General features: G+C 53.7%; 1 protein-coding gene across 3 annotated transcripts; it reads right to left on the bottom strand.

The window, feature by feature from the left end:
* Positions 1-539: 539 nt before the first annotated feature.
* Positions 540-19891, bottom strand: SCN4B (sodium voltage-gated channel beta subunit 4). Of its 3 annotated transcripts, none has more exons than XM_024751838.1 (5): positions 19779-19891; positions 11616-11788; positions 10423-10651; positions 8564-8693; positions 540-4205 (listed from the first exon to the last, which is right to left on the bottom strand). In XM_024751838.1, the coding sequence occupies exons 3-5, from the start codon at positions 10553-10555 to the stop codon at positions 4112-4114; spliced, it is 357 nt and encodes a 118-aa protein (XP_024607606.1). In that variant the 5' UTR covers positions 10556-10651; positions 11616-11788; positions 19779-19891; the 3' UTR covers positions 540-4111. The 3 variants fall into 3 exon arrangements, with proteins under 3 accessions (XP_024607606.1, XP_024607604.1, XP_024607605.1); XM_024751836.1 differs by having other exon boundaries at positions 19460-19885; XM_024751837.1 differs by lacking the exon at positions 19779-19891 and adding an exon at positions 12956-13226.
* Positions 19892-21203: the final 1312 nt, after the last annotated feature.

A 21203-nucleotide genomic window follows, 5' to 3' on the forward strand; every position in this document is an offset into this window, starting at 1 on the left:
TAAGCCTAAACTTCTTCCCTCCCTCACCCCCCCAGATAGCTTGTCCCATAAAACAGCAACCTGGAGGGACCAGACAAGCAGGGCTCAGTGTGCCCACATACGCCAGTCAGTAAATTGTTTTGTGCTTTTCCTCTTTAAGGTTTACGTTGTACATTTGAAACAGATTTCACCTGGATATAAATGTTAATCTGGGGTGGAAGGGCCTGGGGAAGGGGGTGTGGTGATATTTAGTGGTACCAGAATCATTGCCAAGGTCATCTGTACAGGGAGGGCCCTGGTAACGATTCCAGTATTAGAGGGCCATCTTTGCAGCTTCTCCAGAGAAGTACTATTAGCACTAATACGACCTGAATGCCTGTGAGTATGCCAGGCATCCTTAGACTTTTTACATCTGTTATCTCACCAAGGCAGGGAACGTTTCAGACACAAGGAGACTGAGGCTTGGCTGGCAAGTAATAAAACTGGGCCCCAAATTCCAGTCAGCCAGAAGTAGAAACCCCAAACCGTTTCTATTAAACATAATTTTTATTTCATCCAAGGCAAAGCTAGATAAAACTCTACAATGCAAAACATGTTGTCAAGGCAAGACAGTCTGATCACATTCATTCTGTGCTTGAACACAAGTCAGTGCTGGGTGTGTGCACATCTGCGCCTCCCAGGAGGCACCTGCAGATCTGAGGCCCCCCAAGGCCCGTTTGTGCTGCATTGTTCAGATCTATAGTTACATAGGAAATTGACTATGAGTATTATCATTCAAGGCAGAGGAATAAACCATGCATAAGATAGTCAAAAGCACTGTGTATCGGGTGGGAGGGTAAGGACTCCCACCTGGGACAAAGTAAAGTGAAGCAAGCTGTAGGATTTTCCCCAGAGAAGTGCCCCCTCCTGGCACTCCCCCCACCCCCGGCACTCTGATGGCATCTGTCTGTGACAATGAGATGGAGTCACGGCGGCGTTACGGAGCCCAGGAGCACGGCTGATCTCCCCCTCTGTCTCCTATCCTTTCTCAGCCTCCAGGTGCCCCAACGGATATAGCTCTGGCCAGGGAAGATGGCTCCTGAAACGTGCAGAACCTCCCCCATCTCAGGCACTCTCAGCCTTTACACACACCTTCATACACCCCGACGTCCATGCGTGGCCCACCCAGCCCACAGTCATGCATTTCCACACATGCACGCCACCCAGGCATGCCCTCAGCTGCCCCCATCTCAGGAGCTCGCTCTCACCCCCTCCCTGAGCTCTACCGGCCCCTCTCCCAGACCTCTCCAGCACCCCAGGTTCCTTCTGGCTGCCTTCTGCTCAATTCCTGCACCGGGAGAATCCCAAGGCCTGGAATGCTCAGGTCCTATGCGGGGTCAAGGACGGGGAGCTGGGAAACGCTTCGTCTACAGTCTCCTGACCTTACTGTCAGCATAGCTGCGTGTGTCCAGGGCTCCCAAGTTCAACTTTGTGAATGGCTCTCTCTAGCCCACAGGCCCTGAAAACACCCTCACCAGCCCCTGGAGACCTGCACTTGCTGAGGGTCTGCCTGGTAAGATGGCTTTGCCCGTACGTCTTCTACGGCAAATTCATGCCAGGGTTTCTCCGTGGCTATAATCCCGGCCTTGGCGCAGGACAGTGTTTGTGGTGGGGACTAAGTTCAGCATTCTTAGCCCCCACCTTCACTAAATGTCAGTAGAGCCCTCAGGCATTGGGGCAGCCAAAAGTGTGCCTGCTACAGTCCCAATCACCTCTACTGAAAACCACCAAACAAAAGCCATGGACAGGAAACTTTAAGCATCAGAGCCAGGGTTCTAACATCACAAAGACTAAAATAATTCCAAGGGGGAGGGGTGGGAAGAGAGAGACAGAGAAGAGAGAGAGTGTGTGTACGTGTGCGTGTGCGTGTGCATGTGTGTGTGAACTATGGGGATGGGACACAGAGATGAGGACAGGACAGACTTGGAACAACCCCTCCAATTATGACACCTGGACTGCTAGATCCCTTTCCAAGACAAAAAAGATTTTTAAACCAAAACTTGCCAAGCCTCACAACAGTCCTGTGAGGTAGGTATTATTACACCCATTTTATAGATAGGGAAAGCTGAGCCAAGAGAATGTGCATGACCCGCCTATGATGCTCTTCCTCTCCCCCACTCTGTACGCCTTGGCTTCCTCTCAAGGGAGTAAGAGGAGCACAAGACACTCTGCCCCCCCAAATGCTAACGCTGGGAAAGGAGAAGCAAGCAGTTCTGCGTGAAGGCAGCCTACGAAGTTTCCCAAATGACTGGTGGCTCTTGTCTGTCTGCTCCCAAAGCCAGGAAAATCTGAACCTGAGCCCAGGATGGGTGGAGGAGGCCGCAAGGGACAGAGGCAGATCTCAGTGGGACCCTGCAAGCCCCTCAGGCTGGGCAAGGGTCACAGGTCACAGCCATGGCTGCCCTGCAGGCACTCCTGTTCCCCTCCCCAAACCTGCACCCTTGGGGACGCTCGCTGCTGCTTTTTGGCAGGGAGAGTCCTCAGGCAGTCCCCACACACTTTGGAAAAGGGGGCTACTCCCCTCTCATCCCTCCCAGGGGCCCAGAGGACAGAGTGTCAGGAATTCAACAAGAGAGTGAGGGGGTGGGAGCAGATGGCGGATTCCTCCATGATCACAGCCCCGGCCCCCCTCACTTCCCCAACCCCACAGGGACAATACCACGACATGGCCTGTAAGGGGCCCACGGGAGCACTTGGCAGACGCCTCCAAGACTCAGTGGCTGGCCAGCGGGCTATTAACGACACAACTCCAGCTCCCTGGTCCCCTGCCTGACCCTGGGTGAGGGCAGCGGGACCCTCACCAGGGCCCACCAGAGCTGGCTGTTCCCTAGGGGCTGAAGCGGGGAGGGACCACATGAGCCAGGACTCAGGAGCTAAGGCACAGTCTAGCCCCATACGCAAGGGGTGTGCAAACCGGTGCGTGGAAAAGCAAAGCAAAACCCTGGGCACTCTCTCCCTGCACCTCCCCAACCCTGGGGTAAGAATGGGGCACAGCTGAGCAGGAAGCAGACAGAAAACCCAAGGGCTCTCTCATCCAAAGCAACAGGGTCCCCGAGGTGAAGGCCAGCCTTGACGCAGGGATGGAGATGAACACCCCGGGGCAGGGAGAAGCTGGAGGAACACAGGAGCAACTCCTCAAGCAAGATGGCGCCACCTGCTGCTTCAGGGGAAGAGGAGCAGGGCGGAGCTGGCTGCGAGCTCCCAGCGGTGGCCATGGTCCTGCCATGCCGAGGAGAAGGGGCAGCCAGCGTTGGCAGGGCTGGGGTGAGCGTCCCGTGGCCAAGAGGCCCGCCTCTGCAGCCCTGCTCCCCCAAGGAGAAATACTACGAAAGGTGTAGGTGGAGCCCCAGTGCTCTGGGAAGGCCTGAGGGACCCCTGCATGAGCCCTCAGGGCCCAGAGATCAGAGGAGCAGACTAGGTGGGCTAGGACCCCCCAAGACCAGGGTGGCAGCCCTAGATGGGAGGGTTCAGAGACTGAGCAGCTTGGGGCCTGGGGGTGGGGGCAGAACCAAGACAGGCAGGCAGGCACCCAGGGGTGGGGGGAAAGGGGAGTTCCTCACTAGAAGGATGTGGGGCAGCAGGAATCCATCAAAGCCTCTCACTGTAGGCCCCCTCCAGCAGCCTCCCACCCTCGGATCCTGTACAGAGTCCTCTGGCCACTCCCACCGTAGAAGGGTTAGTCCTCCATACTCAGGGTCCAGCTACCGGGACAGCCCTCACCAACCCCCCAAGTCTCTCACAAAGAGACATCTGGAGGAAAACCAAGGCATTCCCTGTCCAGGGTGGGGACACTGAAGGAGACCATCTACCCAGGTGTCGGGGGACCGGCCCTCCACACCGCTCCAGCCCCTCCTTTCCTTTCCTGAACCTTCCACAGGGCCCCTCCCTTGGCCAGCCCTTGTCCCTGGGGAGCCCTGGTGGGGAAGGGGGTGGGGCAGGCTGGACAGGACCCCAGTTTCTCCCCGCCCGGAAAGACTACAGTTTGAGCCAAGCAGCAGGTGTCTCAGGCACGTGGGTTCACGGACACGGCTCAGGCATCAGTTTCGTCATTAGAAAGCGAGGCTCCCGGCGGCTGCTTGGCCCCAAGCAGGGCTCACACTTTTTTTGGTGCTTTCTCTTCCGCCTTGGAGCCAGGTAACCCATTCTCTGTATTATCGTTCCCTGACGAACTCACGAGGCACTCCTTCCTGAGAGGAGAGAGGAGAGAGGGACGTGCTGGTGAGAGGGAGGAACCCAAGTGATGGGTAAACGGTAGAGGAGGAGCCATGGTGCCCTGGGCCAGCGCTGGACCCTCTCCCTGGCCTTCTGTAGAGCTATGGTAGCCAGAGGCCAGGTTGCCTGACCTCTCTTCCTCCATATCCTCATCTATAGAATGGGTATAATGATGGCCCCTTCTTCATGGGGTTGCTGGGAGTAGTCAGTGAGCCCTTGGAACTGTGCCTGACCCACAGGAAGGTCTCAGTAAGGCTAGCAACACCCAGTCATCTCAACGTGGCAGAAGGCAAGGGTACCAGGCGCTGTTCCTAGGGATCAGTGCTGAGGGGCAATTGTCCGGCTGTGCCAACCCAGGGGAAGGGTACAGGCCAGCGGGCAGTATGCCAAGGGCAAAGCGCTCCTCACCCAGGACCCCGCAGGCCCTTCCTCCTGAAGCTCACTGTGACCAGAGGTAGAAGAACGAGATGGAAGGGGCACAGCAGATGTGAACAGGGGGTGGTGGGACAGGGCAGTAGGAAGGAGAGATGGTTAGGTGGAAGACACCCCCCAGGAGCATCAACACCCTGGCCACCCTGTGCTGGACATGCTCCAGTTTGAGTATAACGCCCCCCAACAGCAGTGCCCAGGCTGCACAGGGCTCTCCAGGGAAGACCTGACTGCTACATCACTCCCACCTTTCAGCTCATGAAAACCTCCAAGTCTTTTTCACTGCTGTTGTCGCTAAACTACATCTTAGCCTCACCCTGGGCTTCTATACCTGGGTTTGAGGCCTTCAGGAAGGACTTAACATTTTGTCCTCATCAATTTCATCTTGCAAGATTTAGTCCATAGCTCCAGCCTCTTAAGATCCTCCTAGATCCAGAAAATGGAACCCTCCTACACTGCTGGTGGGAATGTAAATTGGTGCAGTCACTATGGAAAACAGTACGTAGGTTTAGTTTTTTAAAACTAAAAATAGAGTTGCCATATCATCCAGCAATCCTACTCCTGGGCATATATCTGGAGAAAACTCTAATTCGAAAAGATACATGCACCCCAATGTTCATAGCAGCACTATTTACAATAGCCAAGACATGGAAACAACCCAAATGTCCATCCACAGATGAATGGATAAAGAAGATGTGGTACATGTATACAATGGAATATTACTCAGCCATAAAAAAGAATGAAATAATGCCATTTGCAGCAACATGGATGGACCTAGAGATTATCATACTAAGTGAAGTAAACCAGGCAGAGAAAGACAAATACCATGTGATGTCACTTATATGTGGAATCTAAAATATGATACAAATGAACTTATCTACGAAACAGAAACAGACTCACAGGCATAGAGAAAAAAAAAATTTACGGTTACCAAAGGGGGAGAGAGAAATTAGGAGCTTGAGATTAGCAGATACAAACTACGATATATAAAACAGATAAACCACAAGGTCCTACTGTATAGCACAGGGAACTATGTTCAATATCTTGTAATAAACCATAATAGAAAAGAATCTGAAAAAGAATATATATGTATGTATGTATAACCGAATCACTTTGCTATACACCAGAAACTAACACAACATTGTAAATCAACTATACTTCAATCAAAAAAAAAAAAAAAAAAGATCCTCCTAGATCTCAATTTTGTTCTCCATCCAATATAGTTGCTAGGTTTCTTATATCACTCCTAGTGTAGTTCAAGTCTTAATAATAACAATGAACAAACAGAGCCCTGTGACATACCACTAAAGACCTCTATTCAGATGGGTCTATCTATCATCTACCTATCTATCTATCTATCTCAATACCTAAGGTATAGTCAACCTGGCCAATTCCTATCCAACTAACGATCCATATTTCTTTACTAAGCCCCTACTGGCTACCAGGCACCGTATCAGGCTAGAAGGGTGTCCAACTGACATGGTGCCTGCTCTGCAAACACTTGCAGTCTTCCAGGGGACATGCTATTACACAAGTAATTGCAATACAATGTGGTAAATGATAGGATGGGGGGCATACCAGGGAGGGACTCAACCTAGGAAGCCTCCTTCTAGGGTCAGGGAAGACTCTTTGGAAGTGTCCTTTAAGCTGAGACCAAGAAAGATCAGCAGGAAAAGAGGGAGGAGACACTCCATGCAGAGGGAACTGCACCCACATGTGAAATCCCAGAACTGATCACGAGATGCTGCCCCACACCTCTCGTCTTCTCGGGAAGAAGCCACATCTCTGCTGTTATGCAGGCTCTCCTTGCTGCTCAGAGAACCTCCTCGGGCTTCCCCGTGGCCTGTCTCCCACCTCCCCAGCCAGTCCCTGTGCCCACCAAGGCCAGACCCTTTCTTCCGGGTCCTCTGATGGAGCCAGGCCCTGCAAGCCCTCCCCAGCTCCCCTGCAGTCAGAGGAAAGCCAGTCTCAGCCTGGACTCCCAGGTCCTCAAGGGTCTGTCCCAACCCCTTCGCAGGTTTTTCCTCCCCTTCCTCCCTATCACACCCCCCCACTCTCTCAACCACCACAACAATAAATGCCTTGTTCTCCAGAACATGCTCCTTTCCCGGACTCTCTGTCTTTGCTCTCAGTGTTCCCCACCCGGAACACCCTTCTCTTTACCCTCCCCAGGGCTCAAATCATATCCATCTTGCAAAGCTGATCACAAATGTCTCTTTGGCCGGAAACCCTTCCCTAGTATCTCGCCCTCTCCTGAACCCCTGCGGCATTCTCTCACACCTCTGCACCGGCCCTAATCCCTCTGCCTTGTGTTACGATGATTTGTGTACGTGTCTTCTTTACAGAATCTCCTTCCTTCCAGAATTTCCTGCAGCACCTGGCACAGTACCTTGCACACAGCACCTCAAAAAGAGCCACCGAATGAAAGAACGACTGACTGAACTCTAGATCCACCCCATGAATCAGTAGGGTATGGTGGCAATGGTTGAAGCTTCAAAGCAAACAAGTCAGGATTCAAATCCCAACTCTATCACTCATTAGCCTTAGTCAAGTCACTAAACCACTCTGAACCTCACTTTGCTCAACTTCAAAATAAAATTGTACATATTTTATTTAAAAAATGCCTGGCGGAGTCCCTAACACATGGTAGGCATGCGGTGAATGACCGGAAGTATTACTATCTATAGCGTCCTGATCCAGCTGTGTGCTAGCAAGAAAATGTTAGCCTGCCTTGTTTTTGATGAACTTGTGGTGGCTCCCAAGGATCACTGTTTTCTTTTCTAAGTGCTTTTAAACCATATGTTGAATAACGTGTTCTCCAAATTTGCTCGCCATCAATAGACGGATTGTTAAAAACAGAATTTGGTCCAGCTCCATGCTCCTGGCCCCTCTTCAGATCTCCAAAACCCTCCCAGCCTCTGGCCATGATACAGGCGGACAACCCAAGAGTTCATCATCTCAACCAGTGCCTCCCTGCTCCCCCTCCCCTCTGCCGTTCTCTAAAGTCCCTCCCTGCCATCAGCTGCCTTCCCTTCTTACCAGTGGAATTTCTGCCCTTTCAAGCCTAATTCTTTCTTCTCAACAGAGCAGAATGAAGCCAACACCAACAGAGCATCTCCCCCTTCTCTCTTCCTCTCCTTGTTACTCTCACCCTCTCTGCTCCAATGGCGGGCCTGCCTCATCTCATCTTTCTTGCCAAGAACACAACTTTCAAATGCCTTTTGCCTGCTCTGGTTTTGCAACATTCAATTTTGGAGCCTGCCTGTTCCGGCAATTCTGGGCCTGGGTCGCACCCTTTGTACCTCCCCAACTTTCCTCCTCTTCCTCTTACAGATATCTGATTTATACCTGAATTTATCCTAGGGCTTCCTAGGCGGCCATATCAGCCTTTTCAGACTGTTTTTATCTCCCTCATTAGGATTTTCAGAATTTCACAATAAGAGACTCCCATCGCCCTAGAAGGATCTTCCCATTTTAGAGCTTCTGTGCATGGAATCTTATATTTTCCCTGATCTGAAAAAAAAAAAGGCATCTTAAAGCCTTTGGTAGGACTTTAGATTTAGGTGGTACAAATAGAGACAGGCTAACGGGATGGGCAGGAAGACAGGGGAATGAGGAAGAGCAAGTGGGTTGTATTTATGTTCTCAGTGAAGTCAGTGCATTAACAAACACCTACTGGGAGGATGGGGAAAAGGAAGTGAGATTAGGGATGGGGCTGGAAGATGGGAGGAGGGTGGCAGGGATAGGGAAGAGAGTGAGAGAATTAGGAAGAGACGATGGGATTAGGAGATAGGCAGAAGGATGAAGGGCAGATGGGGTAGATGACGGTGGATGAGAAGATGCTGGGAACACCTATAATATGAGAGTGGGTGGTGGGCTGGTGGGAGGACAGGAGTCAACTCACTTCTTCTCCTGAGTCTTCTTGATAATGAAGGCGATGAACTTCTTAACCAGCAGGATGAAGATGAGGAACCCAATGACCCCGCCCACAACAGCCAGGATGATGAGTGTCACTGTGTTGTCCACTTCTTCCACTTCATGGCCAGAGCAGGGAGAGAAGAGGGGTGGAAAAGGGGAGCAGGAGTCACCATGGCAGCCCAGCAGCTCCAGAGCCTCCAACCTGGGCATCTGGGACACGCCCACCTCAGGCAGGAAGCAGGAGAAGCTAGAATATGGCATCCATCAGGCTAGGGCATAACAGGAAGACAGCCCTCTCCCCCGACACTCTGCACATACGCCCTCCCGCAGACACCCACACAAGTTCTGGAATAACTCAGACTCAGGGACCACAGCACCCAGGTTTGACTTGACCCTCAAACATGAGACTTTCACTTGCCTCTTCCTAGGTCTCCTCTGCCCATGCAGAAGAAATTGAGAATCTCCCTGTGACATCTCTTATGTGATCAGAAGGCACTGGAGCCAGGTAGTCTGGATTTCAACTACAGGATTTCCATGGTCACTTACTAGGGGGTAACCTAGAACTGGTCACTTAACTCTTCTAGCCTCAGTTCCCTCAACTGAAAACTGAACCCCTGACTTCCCAAACCTTCTCCACCCACAGTCTCTCCCATCTCTGCTGAGAAAACTCCATCCTCCTAATTGCTCTGGCCCAAATCCTTGGAGTCATTCTTGACTCCTCTCTTTTTCACAAACCCCCATATCCAATCCACCTGGGAATCCTAATGGCCCTAACTTCAAAAATTCCAGGGCTTCCCTGGTGGCACAGTGGTTGAGAGTCCGCCTGCCAATGCAGGGGACACGGGTTCGTGCCCCGGTCTGGGAGGATCCCACGTGCTGCGGAGCGGCTGGGCCCTGTGAGCCATGGCCACTGAGCCTGCGCTTCCGGAGCCTGTGCTCCACAACGGGAGAGGCCACGGCAGTGAGAGGCCCGCGTACCGCAAAAAACTAATTAAAAAAATAAAAATAAAAAATCCCAGAATCATGAGCATCTCCTCTGTAGGAATTCCACCCCATCTAGGGAGCAGTGGACCCCCAGGCACACAAGAAGCACAGCACGATCAGGATCCTTAAGCAGATTTCCTTCCTTTTTCTCTGCTTCTGCACCTCCCTAGCCTTCCAGGCTCCCCCCTCGTAGATGCCCACCCAGCCTAACTCCTCCAGCCCTTTCCCTAAACACCTCCAGTGTCTGGGATCAGGTGACAGCCTCATCACATGCTTCCTCGTTGTCTGTTTCACCTGTGTCAGAATGAAACCCCACCAACTGGGACTTAAGCTCCAGAGGGAGAGATCATTCTTATCAGTCGGTTACCTGTGCCTCTACATGCTTTGCCCCTGTTTCAATTATGTGTTTACCTGTCTTCTGTCCTACCCTGACCTGTCAATTCCTCGAGAAAGAACACTGTGTATCATTCCTAGCACTCTTTGGTTTGATGCCTGGCATCCAATCGGCTGTCGCTAACGGAATACACAGTAGTTAGTAATCAGCACGTACAGAGAACTTTACAAAACACTTCCATGTAGTAGCTTCTGTAACTCTCACGACAACCCTAAGCGAATGCAGATTTTACAGATGAGGAAAACAAGGTTCAGAAGGCCCAAGTGTATATCACAAGCTATTCAGGGGCAGAATAAGTATTCAAGCTAAGTTATTCAAGCTTCCAGATGTAACTCCGGGAGCTCTTGAAAGCATAAAGCGAAAGAAAACACCAACGTGGTCCATTTCCCCATTACACTGAATTGGGTACCCGCCCCCACCCCCGTCCTTCCAACTTTACTGCCCTCGTCCCAGCCCTTACTGCGTACGTTTATCAACAACTTGGAGGAAGATGGTGGCCTGGTGCTGAAGGTAATTCTCCTTGGGGTTCTTCACGTGGCAGGTGTATTTGCCCGTGTCGCTGAACTCCAGGTTCCTCAGCAGAATGGAAATATTGTTCATTTTCTCCTTCACAGAGCCCTCCAGAGTGATGCGGTCATCATCTTTCAACTTCACCTTGGGGTCTGACTTCTCATTCTTCACGATCCCATCTATGAGCTGTGGGGGGGAAGAGGGGAGCCAGGAGGTGGCCAAGAAAGAATCAAGGTCCTTTCGAGAGTCATGACATCACTCCAGCCCACTCCTTGGGTATCTCCCTGCCCAGGTCCAGGAAGAGCCCTCCCCCGGTCGTTTCCTTCCAGTATCGATAGCTCTGCCGGTCTAACCTGGATTTTACTGGCTTCAGGCTAAACCCACTTTCTGTTATTAAGGTCTCCCTAGAATGTAGCATGCTTTTACTGTTCTCTTCATAAAAGCCTTTTAAGTAACGAATCCTGCAAATACCACACTCGTTTCCCTCTATCACTCCCCCTGGCCTCTGCTGACGCCACATCCCATCTGTCTGAATTCTGACCCTCCATCAGGACGTGGATCAACCCCACAGCACTGTGCGTCGGTACCCTCTGAATTCAGCGTCTAATTACATCCAGAGTTGGTGTCTTGTGACCTCTGGTCCCCTACTAGATTGCAGAGTGAGTGCTCAATAAACACCTGCTGACTGCCCCATCCCCACCCGTGGCCACAGCCCTGGCCCCTTCTCTTCTCCACCTTGCCCTCCCATCCTTCCAAGGCCTGTTCCCCAGCCCTCCTCCGATTTGGACTCTCCTCATTCCCCCTCTCCAAGTCTCCCAAAGGTCTCGTCTCTCCTGTTTTTTATATTAAAGTATTAATTTTTACAAAAGCTAACCAAGTTTCAGGTATTTCTTCACACCAGACAGAGGACTCTAGCCAAGAATTCCAACAGACCCCAAATTCTGGCAACACAATCTAAGCATCCTCCCCACTTAGATCCTTCTAGACAGGCTCCGACAAGAATACTGGGAGAAAAGGTGACGAAAGGTCCTGGGGACCATCACCGTGGGGTCAGGCCAGAAATGACCAGAGCCTGGGATGGGAGGCAGGGGTGAGGCGACAAGGAAGGGAGGAGGATCTGAGCCGTCCTGTCCCTTCCCCGCCTACTTACAATCTTGAATGTATCACTGCTGTTGTAGGACCACCAGAAGCGCAGGTTCTGGAAGCCAAAGCAGCTGGTGAAGGTGCAGGGCAGCAGGATCTCCGTGCCGTTGACAGCGTAGATGGTAGTGGCCTTTCCCACAGATACCTCCAGCGACAGGGACACAGGGACCAGGAAGAGACCTGTGTGAGGGGCACCACTTCCCTTAAAACCGCATCGGGGGCTTCCCTGGTGGCGCAGTGGTTGAGAGTCCGCCTGCCGGTGCAGGGGACACGGGTTCGTGCCCCGGTGCGGGAAGATCCCACATGCCCCGGAGCGGCTGGGCCCGTGAGCCATGGCCGCCGAGCCTGCGCGTCCGGAGCCTGTGCTCCGCAACGGGAGAGGCCACAACAGTGAGAGGCCCGCGTACCGGGAAAAACAAAAAAAACCCATCGGAACCTCCAGGCTGGAGGCCTGGAAGGGACCTCTCGGATAGGGTGGAGTGGCTTGGTCAGGCTGGGAGGTCTCTATCACCCTTGGTGTCAATATCAGGAAGATGGTTCTCTTTACTTCAACGTACACTGCCTGGGCCACCGCCGTGATTCATTCTCCCGCTTGGGCTGAGCTGGATGGACTTCCGAGCCAGTTAGCAGCCCTTGGGGCATTCTAAGTGACCACCAGGAGTCACCCCAACCCAGGAAACCCAGGCCCCTGCCTCCATGCCGCGAGTCCTCGCCCCCTAACCTGCGGATGCGGTCCCTGCATCGCGCCCAAGGGCAGGACCCGCGCCTCCCGTTTGCGCTGGGAATTTCCCCGAGGGCTGTGCGCGGCATCCCCGTTACGTTTCCGGGATTGGGGGTGGGGTATTGGGAGGCTGAGGGGGTCCCGTGAGGTGAAAAAGAGGAAAACGTCAGCAGCCACTCATCACCGACCCTGGCGGCTCCCACCGGCCCCAAGGGGCGGAGAGGCAGAGGGGAGCCTCGCGCTGGACCTTGCTGAACCACCGAGCGGGACCCCGAGAAGAGAAGGGAGACAGGGCGGACCGGGATGGCATCCAGAGTGGGTGGGGTGGAACAGAGCACGTCTGGGCATCGGTCAGCAGCAGCGAGAACCGAACGGATGAAGCAATAACGCAGAGAAAGTGAGGGCGGAAGACGCTTTGTGGAAGCCGACTGCGGGCAACCAGGTGCACGCAAGCGGGGTGCCTGGAGAGGGCGCTGCACACTCCGTCCCCTCGTGACCCGAAGTGGCCCATCCTGCCCCCCACTCCCCACAGCCCCACTGCGGCCTCTTGTCCTGGGAACATCCCCCGAGCCCTACACCCCCGCCCCTGCTTCTTTCCCACACCCTCGCATCAAAACCACCCCTACCGCTTGAGCAGGTGGCAATCGTGAATTTCCACTCGTGGCCCCCGGGTTCCGCCTCATGAGTTCTTGTAAGGAAACCTGGTCCTCCTGTCCTTCAAAGTCCTTGAGGAGAGTCCACCGTACCTCAAGGTCATGGGGAAGAGGGGTGTCGGAATCAGAGAGTAGCTCTCCTTGCCCCTAGATGAACCAGGCACCCAGGGTCACCCTGGGTGAGGGCTCAGAGGGAGTCCTTCTCAGGTTTCCAGTGATCCTAAGAATAATGACCTTTTCCTGGGCCGGGATGCTTGCTAAGGCTACGTGTGAGTAATCTCATATCACCCCCACCTCACACCTGTAAGGGGGTCTTATTAATCACATTTTACAGGTGGGAAAAATGAGGCTCAGAAGAGCAAAGTGCCCTGTGCCTTGGCCAAAGTCATACAACTTCTAGAGGCAGTTGAAATCTGAACTGGGGTCTGACCCCAGGTCTAGTGGGCAGTTGAGAGCATCCATCTGGCTGCACCAACTCCTCTGCCAAAGTTTCCCCGGCATCTCTTCCCAGACTGTAATTTCTCTCAACTACTTGGACCTCCAGCCTAGAGTGTGCGAGCTAAAGGATCCAGACTGATCCATGTTACAGACACTAAGTTGCTACGGCCTGATTTTAGAGACAGGACAACCAAGACCTAAAGTGGGAGGAAACTTGGCTGAACTGACTGGGTTTAGTGGCCGAGCCACTTGAGAACCCTTCTCAGGCCAGGTCAGCTCCCGGCTCTAAAGGCAATTCCCAGAACTGCCCTGGTTCCCAAGACAGCTAGGGTCAGCCTTTGTTTGAAAGGCCACCAACCTTGCTCTTTCTCCCATCCTCACTCTCAGGGAAGGACCTCCTTTGTCAGACTTAATTCCCTTGTGGTACATCATAAACCAGCTTCCTCTTGTTTTGCCCACATGAGATAATGACGCCTGGTACCACATGGGCGATGCTTTTTAAATAGGGGAGGAGGAGTTCCCCGGCGGGGGGGCGGGGAGCGAAGATCACACATGCTGTGCGAAGCCAAACAAATAAATAAATAAGAGGAGCTCCAAGGAGAGCTGGCAGCCCAACTCTGCTCTCAGGGTCCCCCTCAGCTTCTTCATGTCCACTTCACTTCTGAAGGCAAAGTGGACTGCTCTTACCACGAAGCTCAGAGATAACACCCCGGGTCCAGGATCCCCTGCCACTGTCAACAACTGCTGATACTTACTCAGCAATTACTGCGTGCCAGGCACATTTAACCTTCACATCCATGCTATGAGTGGTGTACTGTAACACCTCCCTATTACAGACACGGCAACTGACCATAGACAGGTTAGGTGACTCACCTGAGGCCAAAAAAAAAAGAGACATTTCTAGCATCCCAAAGCCCCAAAGCAAGAAAGTCCTTCCTTACATCCTTAAGCAGCAGGGTTTGCCCACCTGCTGGGTTCCAATTAGTGCTGAGAGGTCATTTCAATTAGCCTTCATTCTTTGATCAGCTCCTCTGTGCCAGGAATTGTTCTAGAGCAGTGGCTTTCAAATTCACAGAGCGTCAGAATCACCTGGAGGGCAATTACAGCTAGCTCTGCGGGGGAGTTACTGATCTAGCACGTAGAATGGAGCCTGGAAATTTGCATTTCTAAGAAGGTCCCAGGGAATGCTGTGGTCAGGGATGACCCTTTGAGAACCACTGTGCAAGAGGATTGCTACCTGTTAACTCCAAGTTTTATTAGAATGCCAAAAGGTAGGTATCATTTTTCTTATTTCACAGGCAATGAAACTGAGGCTCAGAGAGGTTAAGTCACTTGCCTAGGGCCACATAATAAGTGGTGAATCTGAGTTGAGCACCTATTATAAAATAGGACAGGCATTTTACATGCATTGTCCCATTTAATCCTCATAATAATCCTATGAGGTAGTTAGTTATTATTTTTATCTCCAATATTCAAAATGAAGAAAAGAGGCTGAGAGATTAACCTGCTCAAGGCCACACACTGGTGAGTGGGATAAGCAGTGTACCGACGGCACTCTGCTGTCCACCCCCTTGTGACGGTGCCTCTCCAAGAGAACAGTGCCGTCAGGGCCAAGCTCTCCTTAGCACTCTTGGTTTTCTTTTTATGTCTCCCCTCCCCCAACCCCCTGCCCCAGAGGTCTAGGGATGGGAGCCAGACATGAGATTCCACCCTCCAGCCTAGAAGATGGCCTTCTGATCGGAGACCCCAGCTTTGCTTCTCACCCCCTACCGCCCCCGCAAACCAAGGAACAGGGTGCAGAGCTGTGACAGGGAAGCTCTCGGGAGAAGGCAGCTTCCTGATGGCTACAGTGCTCCCTTGGGGCCTGAGCACGTGCTCCAAGGATCACCACACCGCCAGCCTCCAGCGTTCGGGATCCTGGGGAAGGTGGCAGGGAATGCAAGTCAGGGGCCAAATCCCTCTCCCCAACCTCAGCCAGAATGGGCTCTCCAAGAGCACCAAAGATACACATCAAAAGTGAAATTATTTGACTGCTTTAAATAGAAGCAAAAAAAAAAAAAAAGTCCAGAACAGAGGAGAAAAGTATTTCTTTAAGGTCTGGCTGACGACAGTACACATTTCTGCCTGATTAGTGTGTGCCTATGTGGGTGACTTAACTCTAATACAATCGGGACGCCCCGACGACTCTCAGAGTGAAGCATTGCCATTTCCATCGTAGCCCGGAGGGGACAAAGGAAAGGCAGAGACGTTTCCGCGGAGAAGTTCAGAGCCCTGCCCGAGTTAAGAGAGGCCAAACAAGCCTGGTTTCTCCACAGCACGCCCTCCCAGCAGGCAAAAGTCCTGCCGGCTGTGTCTGGGAGATTCGTGCACAGGAAAGCCCAGGGGCCTGCCTCTTGTACCTTCTCCCCTGTGAGCCTGCGCTGCAGGGAGAGGAGGGAGCAGGGGCAGGTATAAATCCACTAGAGGACCCCGAGAGGTACTTCAGCCAGGGTGGATGGGTCAGCAGACACAAGGCAGGCCCCACTCTGCCTGCTGACCTTGAGAAAGTCAGAGGTGCCATAGCCCCAAACCAGGGATGGCTGTCTCTCCTACCTTCTGAGCTTGGTATAAAGCTAAAACATGAGCTTATAAAACACGAGAAGGGGGCTTCCCTGGTGGCGCAGTGGTTGAGAGTCCGCCTGCCAATGCAGGGGACGCGGGTTCATGCCCCGGTCCGGGAGGATCCCACATGCCGCGGAGCGGCTGGGCCCGTGAGCCATGGCCGCTGAGCCTGCGCGTCCGGAGCCTGTGCTCCGCAACGGGAGAGGCCACAACAGTGAGAGGCCCGCGTACCGCCAAAAAAAAAAAAAAAACACAAGAAGAGCATCAGTGAGTCCATCCTCTGGCCTGGGCACTCTGCAGGTGGAGGATAGTGTTTAAAGGGAGGGAGACAGAGGTGGCCCCCATCACAGGTCTAGATGTAACCAAGGCACCCCAACTCAATGACCAGTGTCAGTCAACAATATCTCCAGGCCATTCATACGCTATTTTATACTTTCACCTTGTATTACTTCTTGGAGGTAATTATTTCCATGTGGTTATTTCCTTAGATAAAGAAGGGCTTCCTTTGCTTTGTCCCAAACTAAACTCTTTAGAATTTCTTGAGTGTGTTTCAGATTGAGGGCCTCTTTCTGGCATCGTGGGATTGATGAACAAGTCCTCCTACTCATGATCTTGTGGAATTCAATCCTAAGCCCCTAAGCCTTGCCTTTGCTCACTGAAAGACCCTAACCATGGAGCCACTCTCAGAGCAGCCATTTCCTTTGCTATTTACTGATCGGCCCCCTCCTATATCATCTGGGTGCTGCGGTTTTGTCTAAGGATTGACTCAGGCCTCCCATTTAAAGTAAAAATGTGTTGGGTACATGCAAATGTTATCATTAAATACACCAGCAGGGATCTCAGGGCTACCATCAGACCTTCCAAGGCAAATGCCAAGGCGGAAACATTCTGCCACCTTTTCCCACATCCGGGGACAGTGACACCCACCTTGGGGTGGAGGGAGGAAAGAGGGGCAGCGTGGTGCCCTCTCTAAGTTTAGCTCCCAGGGCTCTCCTGGCAGGGCAGGCGGAATCACAGCTGACTTTAATAAGGAAGCTGATACACTCTGGCCCCCAGGGGAGTCAGACAGGCTCAAAGTTAGAGCTGGGAGGCAGAAAGTGGGCCGAGGTCAGCAGGACAAGACCCCTCCTGGGGTGCAGGCCCTGGGGGCCGTGGGGGGGGCAAGGCTGAGCCAGGAAGGCCCCTGGGCCCAGAGACAGAGGAAAGATTTCAGCTCCCTCACCATAGGCAACCTGCCTCCTTCCGGCCCACACCGAGGGGCTTTGCCGAGATAGAAACATGCCCCTGAGACAACACTGGATGCTCAACAAAACCAGCTCTGCAAACAAGTCCAAGCAGAGTGCCCATCCCTCCTCTTGCAGGCCACGGAACGGGTGCATTGGTGCAGCCAGCCCGTGGCTTATGCAGAGAGCCCTACACCCACAGCAACAGGGCAAAGTGGGAGGATCTGTACCTGGGGTCTACCTAGCATGCTGGTCCCACCAGCCACGGCAGGCATTAGGGCTTGGGAGACCCCACAGGCCTGCATCTCCAGAAGAAGAACAAATCCCCCGTTCCAGATTCAAACCTGGGGTCTTTCTCCATTTCCCCCCTTTCCCATCCTCTTCTCCATGAACTCCTTACTTACCCTTTCCTTTCCCTTCCTCTGAGTGGGACTCAGCACCCTCTCCTTAATTGCCTTCTCATCAAACAAGCCCTTAATAAACACATACCAAGGGAAAGAGGGTGGGGCAACATAGCACCCTCACAAGTGATAATTACACAGAGATCACAGTAATTAAGCAAATCAGGGAACAGCAAGGGGTGGGTAGGACACATACATTACCAGTTACATGCTTAGGAAGGGACTGGCAACCATTTTACTCTCAACTTCGCAGTTGAGGATAAAACGGCCATGGCCACAGTGGGAACTCGGGCTGATCAGGGATGGGGTGAGGGGCAGCTAGTGTAGAGTGGCACTGTGCCTGGCCCATGAAGAGGAGCCTCAGTCCTACAGAGGCCCACTTCCTAGGGTCACTGTGAAACCAGCACATCTGTGCCTAAGGTACAAGAGAGAACACCAGTGACTTCTATCCAGCTGTGGGGATGTAATAAAATCAGTGGCTCCTGGGTGCAAGACATACTCTATCCCCCTCCTCCACCAGGTGCCCACGCGACAGGTCTGCACACAGTTTACATTTGCAGAAGCAGCAGTGACCGCCCTTAAAGGCTTCTGTCTCCCTGTTTTCAGCCCAAATGCCTGCATGGTGTGCCTGACCCGATGAGGGGGGAGCTGCCAAAAGCCAAATGTGACTAATATAAACAGGAAGCGGTGCAGGTGCCGGAGATGGAGTCGGCTTACATTGAAATCCAGCTATGATTTATGAGGCGATTACATTCTGGCCTTAACAAATATCATCCCCCAATCTGTTGGAGTTTGACACTCGAAACTATCGCGTGCATAGTTAATAGATAGATAATAGATAATTATCTATAGATAATTATCTAATAGATAATATCTATAGATATTCTATTATTATCTATAATTATCTATAGATAATTATCTAATAGATAATAATCTGTTCCTTCTGTGTCCTCTGGATGTGCCCCCTCCGTCTTCATACTCATCCCAAAAATGAAGAGCCAGGAGCAGGCTAAACAGGTTCCCCCACACCCCCATGGAATCTTTACCTAAGAAGAGAGATAAGATCCTTCCTAAAAGGGGGCTTGGGGAATTCCCTGGCGGTCCAGTGGTTACAACTCCGACTCCGCGCTTTCTCTGCCGAGGGTGCGGGTTCAATCCCTGGTCCGGGAAATAAGATCCCGCAAGGAGGCGCGGGCCAGAAACAACTAAATAAATAAATAGGGGCTTGAACTGTCCTCCAAGTCCCTTCAACCCCATCCAGTCTGCAGGGAAGGCAATGGGCACTGAGGGAAGTAGAGAGTAGAGGAGTCAAACAGAAAAAGGACCAGGAGGAAGGGGAGCTCCCCCACCCCCAACTGGTGCACGCTACTGCCTGGGCAACAAGCATCCAAGTTGCAAACGGCTCTGGGCAGAGGTAGAAATCAGCACCCGAACAATCACACGTTGGGATGCAGACCCACCTGGCGTCCCCTAACCCAAGGCAAAGACACCCTCCCCCAGCACGCTTAAACCTCCGAACTCTGGGCCCCAAGATTCAGCTTTAGAAGCCCGGGGCTGAAGGCACCACAGACAGCAAAGAGCTAATCTCGGGGCTGGCTGGCCGGATGGGGCAGGGGACGGCGCACGGTCCCCAGGGAGCTCAGCAGTCCAAGCCCGCGTCCGGCAAGAAGCGGTAGCCGCGATGCTCAGTCCGTGCCGCACTCCAAAGCCCACCCCGTCCAAGGCGCTGCTCTTCTAAGTGTCTCCTCCTCTGGGGGAAGGTGGGGGAAGGGTGGGGGAAAGAGGCAGAAGAAACCAAGCCGGGGCTGCCTTACCCAAAAGCCCAGTGCCCAGCCATCTCGCCCGGGCTGCGCCTCGGTGCCCAGCCCCGGGCATCGTGCTGTTCTCTGCCGAGCGCACCAGGGGCGCGGGGACAGGATACACAGGTCACAGCCGCGCTCGCAGCCCTCGGTCTGCAGTCGGCCCCGAGGCTGCCGGGGAGCTGTGCGCCGCCGGCCGGGGCTCGGGAAAGTTGGCGCGGAAAGGGCGAAGAGGGGGAGGGAGGGAGAGGAGGAGCCGGCTGCGGGAGCAGCCGCGGAGGGCAAGGGGAGGAGAAGGAGAGGCCCGAGGAGGAGGACCCGGAGCAAGCAGGACCTCCGAGCTAGTGCAGACGCGAGCGACGCTGCTCCTCTGCCTTGGAAGCGCTCCAGCCGCAGGAGGGGCGGTGGCCGCCGCGGAGCTCCGGGCGCCCCCGCCTCGTGGTCCCCGAGCCCCGGGAGCCAGCCGTACCGGCCCCACCACCACCACCCCTGCTTCCGCTCCGGCTCGGGCTGGGCGGCTGCGGCTTCGCACTGCAGGGCCGCCCTCAGCCGCGCGCATCATCCCGTGCGCTGAACTGCCATTAGGAGGATAGTTTGGGGACGAGTAGAGATGGAGCTTTTCGGCTGTTGGAAGGCTGTGATGTTCTGCTTTGAGGAACACGAGTAGGGTAGCGGCTCCCTCTCCCGGGGCCGCGAAGGGACCGCTCGGATGCCCGCAGCCAGCACTGCAGCAGCCGGCGGGCGTGTGCGGGCTTGCCCGCCGCGGCCGCCGACCCGCGAGTGTGCAGCCTCGCGGAGCCCCGCTGTGCAGGGTCCCGGGAACCCGGCTTCCAACTGTAAACTACCCCCATCGCCGCCCACCATCCTCTCCCACTGCTTCATGGGCTCCTCGAAAATCATGACGCTCCTAGTTAGGGAATCGGCCAGACACCATCGGGTCCAAGCCCCGCTTCACCCTCCCGCGGCGCCCCTACTTCTCATTTCTCCCACCTAGGCCGCCCCCCTCAGACCCTCCCCTTTTACCCCCCTCCAAGGGTGTCCTGAGTCCTTCAGAATCCTGGAGGACTCCCTGGGCCTCGCCTCCCTTTTGGGGCGGGGGTCGAGGAGCCCAGGGCAGATGTCCGGGCTTGGTGGGGGTCGCAGCCAGGTCAGAGGGCTTTTTCCCAGACCCTCTTGAGTTACAAGTGACTAGTGCTACTTGGGGTGGTTTGGTGACTCCTGTCTGCTATCCTTCTCAGCAGCCCCCTCCCGCCACCACAGGGCCTGTCTGAGGTCCTGACCCTCCAACCTTTGCCTGTCTGGAGACGGGTTCAGACCTGGAAACCTGCTCCCACTTCATGGCCTGACCTCTGCTACTGCCCCCGCACCGCCCACCTTCTTAACCTGGGGTCCCTGGGGGGCTTCAGAGATCATGGACCCCTTGAGGTTGTACTGGAAATACTGGAGAGAGGCTTGCTCAGTATAGCTGTGATAGTGGTATAGGGGCTCTGGAGTTAGGCACTGGGGAATCAAGTCCCAGCTCCAGCATATGTTGTCGTATGACCTTGAGCAAGTTATGCAACCTTCTGCAGCCGCTTCATCTGTAATATGGTGAAAAGGACGATATTCACCTCATGCAATTGTTAAGAGCAATGCCACCCTTAGACCTGGGCAACAGGGGCCTCAGCCCTGGGCTCCTGAGTTTGGAGGGCCTCACTCTGGCCCTCCTCTGGCCCTACGCCTCCTCACTGGAAAAGTGGTTCCTGGGACAGAAGGGAGG

Source organism: Neophocaena asiaeorientalis, unplaced genomic scaffold (assembly GCF_003031525.2).
Source record: "Neophocaena asiaeorientalis asiaeorientalis breed wild unplaced genomic scaffold, Neophocaena_asiaeorientalis_V1.1 scaffold479, whole genome shotgun sequence".
NCBI classification, from domain to species: Eukaryota; Metazoa; Chordata; class Mammalia; order Artiodactyla; family Phocoenidae; genus Neophocaena; species Neophocaena asiaeorientalis.

Bases quoted from the DNA above. Each gene is read 5' to 3' on its own strand.
- SCN4B (XM_024751836.1), bottom strand. From the start codon at position 19,520: ATGCCCGGGGCTGGGCACCGAGGCGCAGCCCGGGCGAGATGGCTGGGC. The intron at 8,694-10,422 runs GTACGCAGTAAG...CTGGCCATGAAG, and splicing joins CCTCCAAGTTGTTGATAAAC to TGGAAGAAGTGGACAACACA. The intron at 4,206-8,563 runs GTGAGTTGACTC...CTCTCCTCTCAG, and splicing joins AAGAAGACTCAGGAGAAGAA to GAAGGAGTGCCTCGTGAGTT.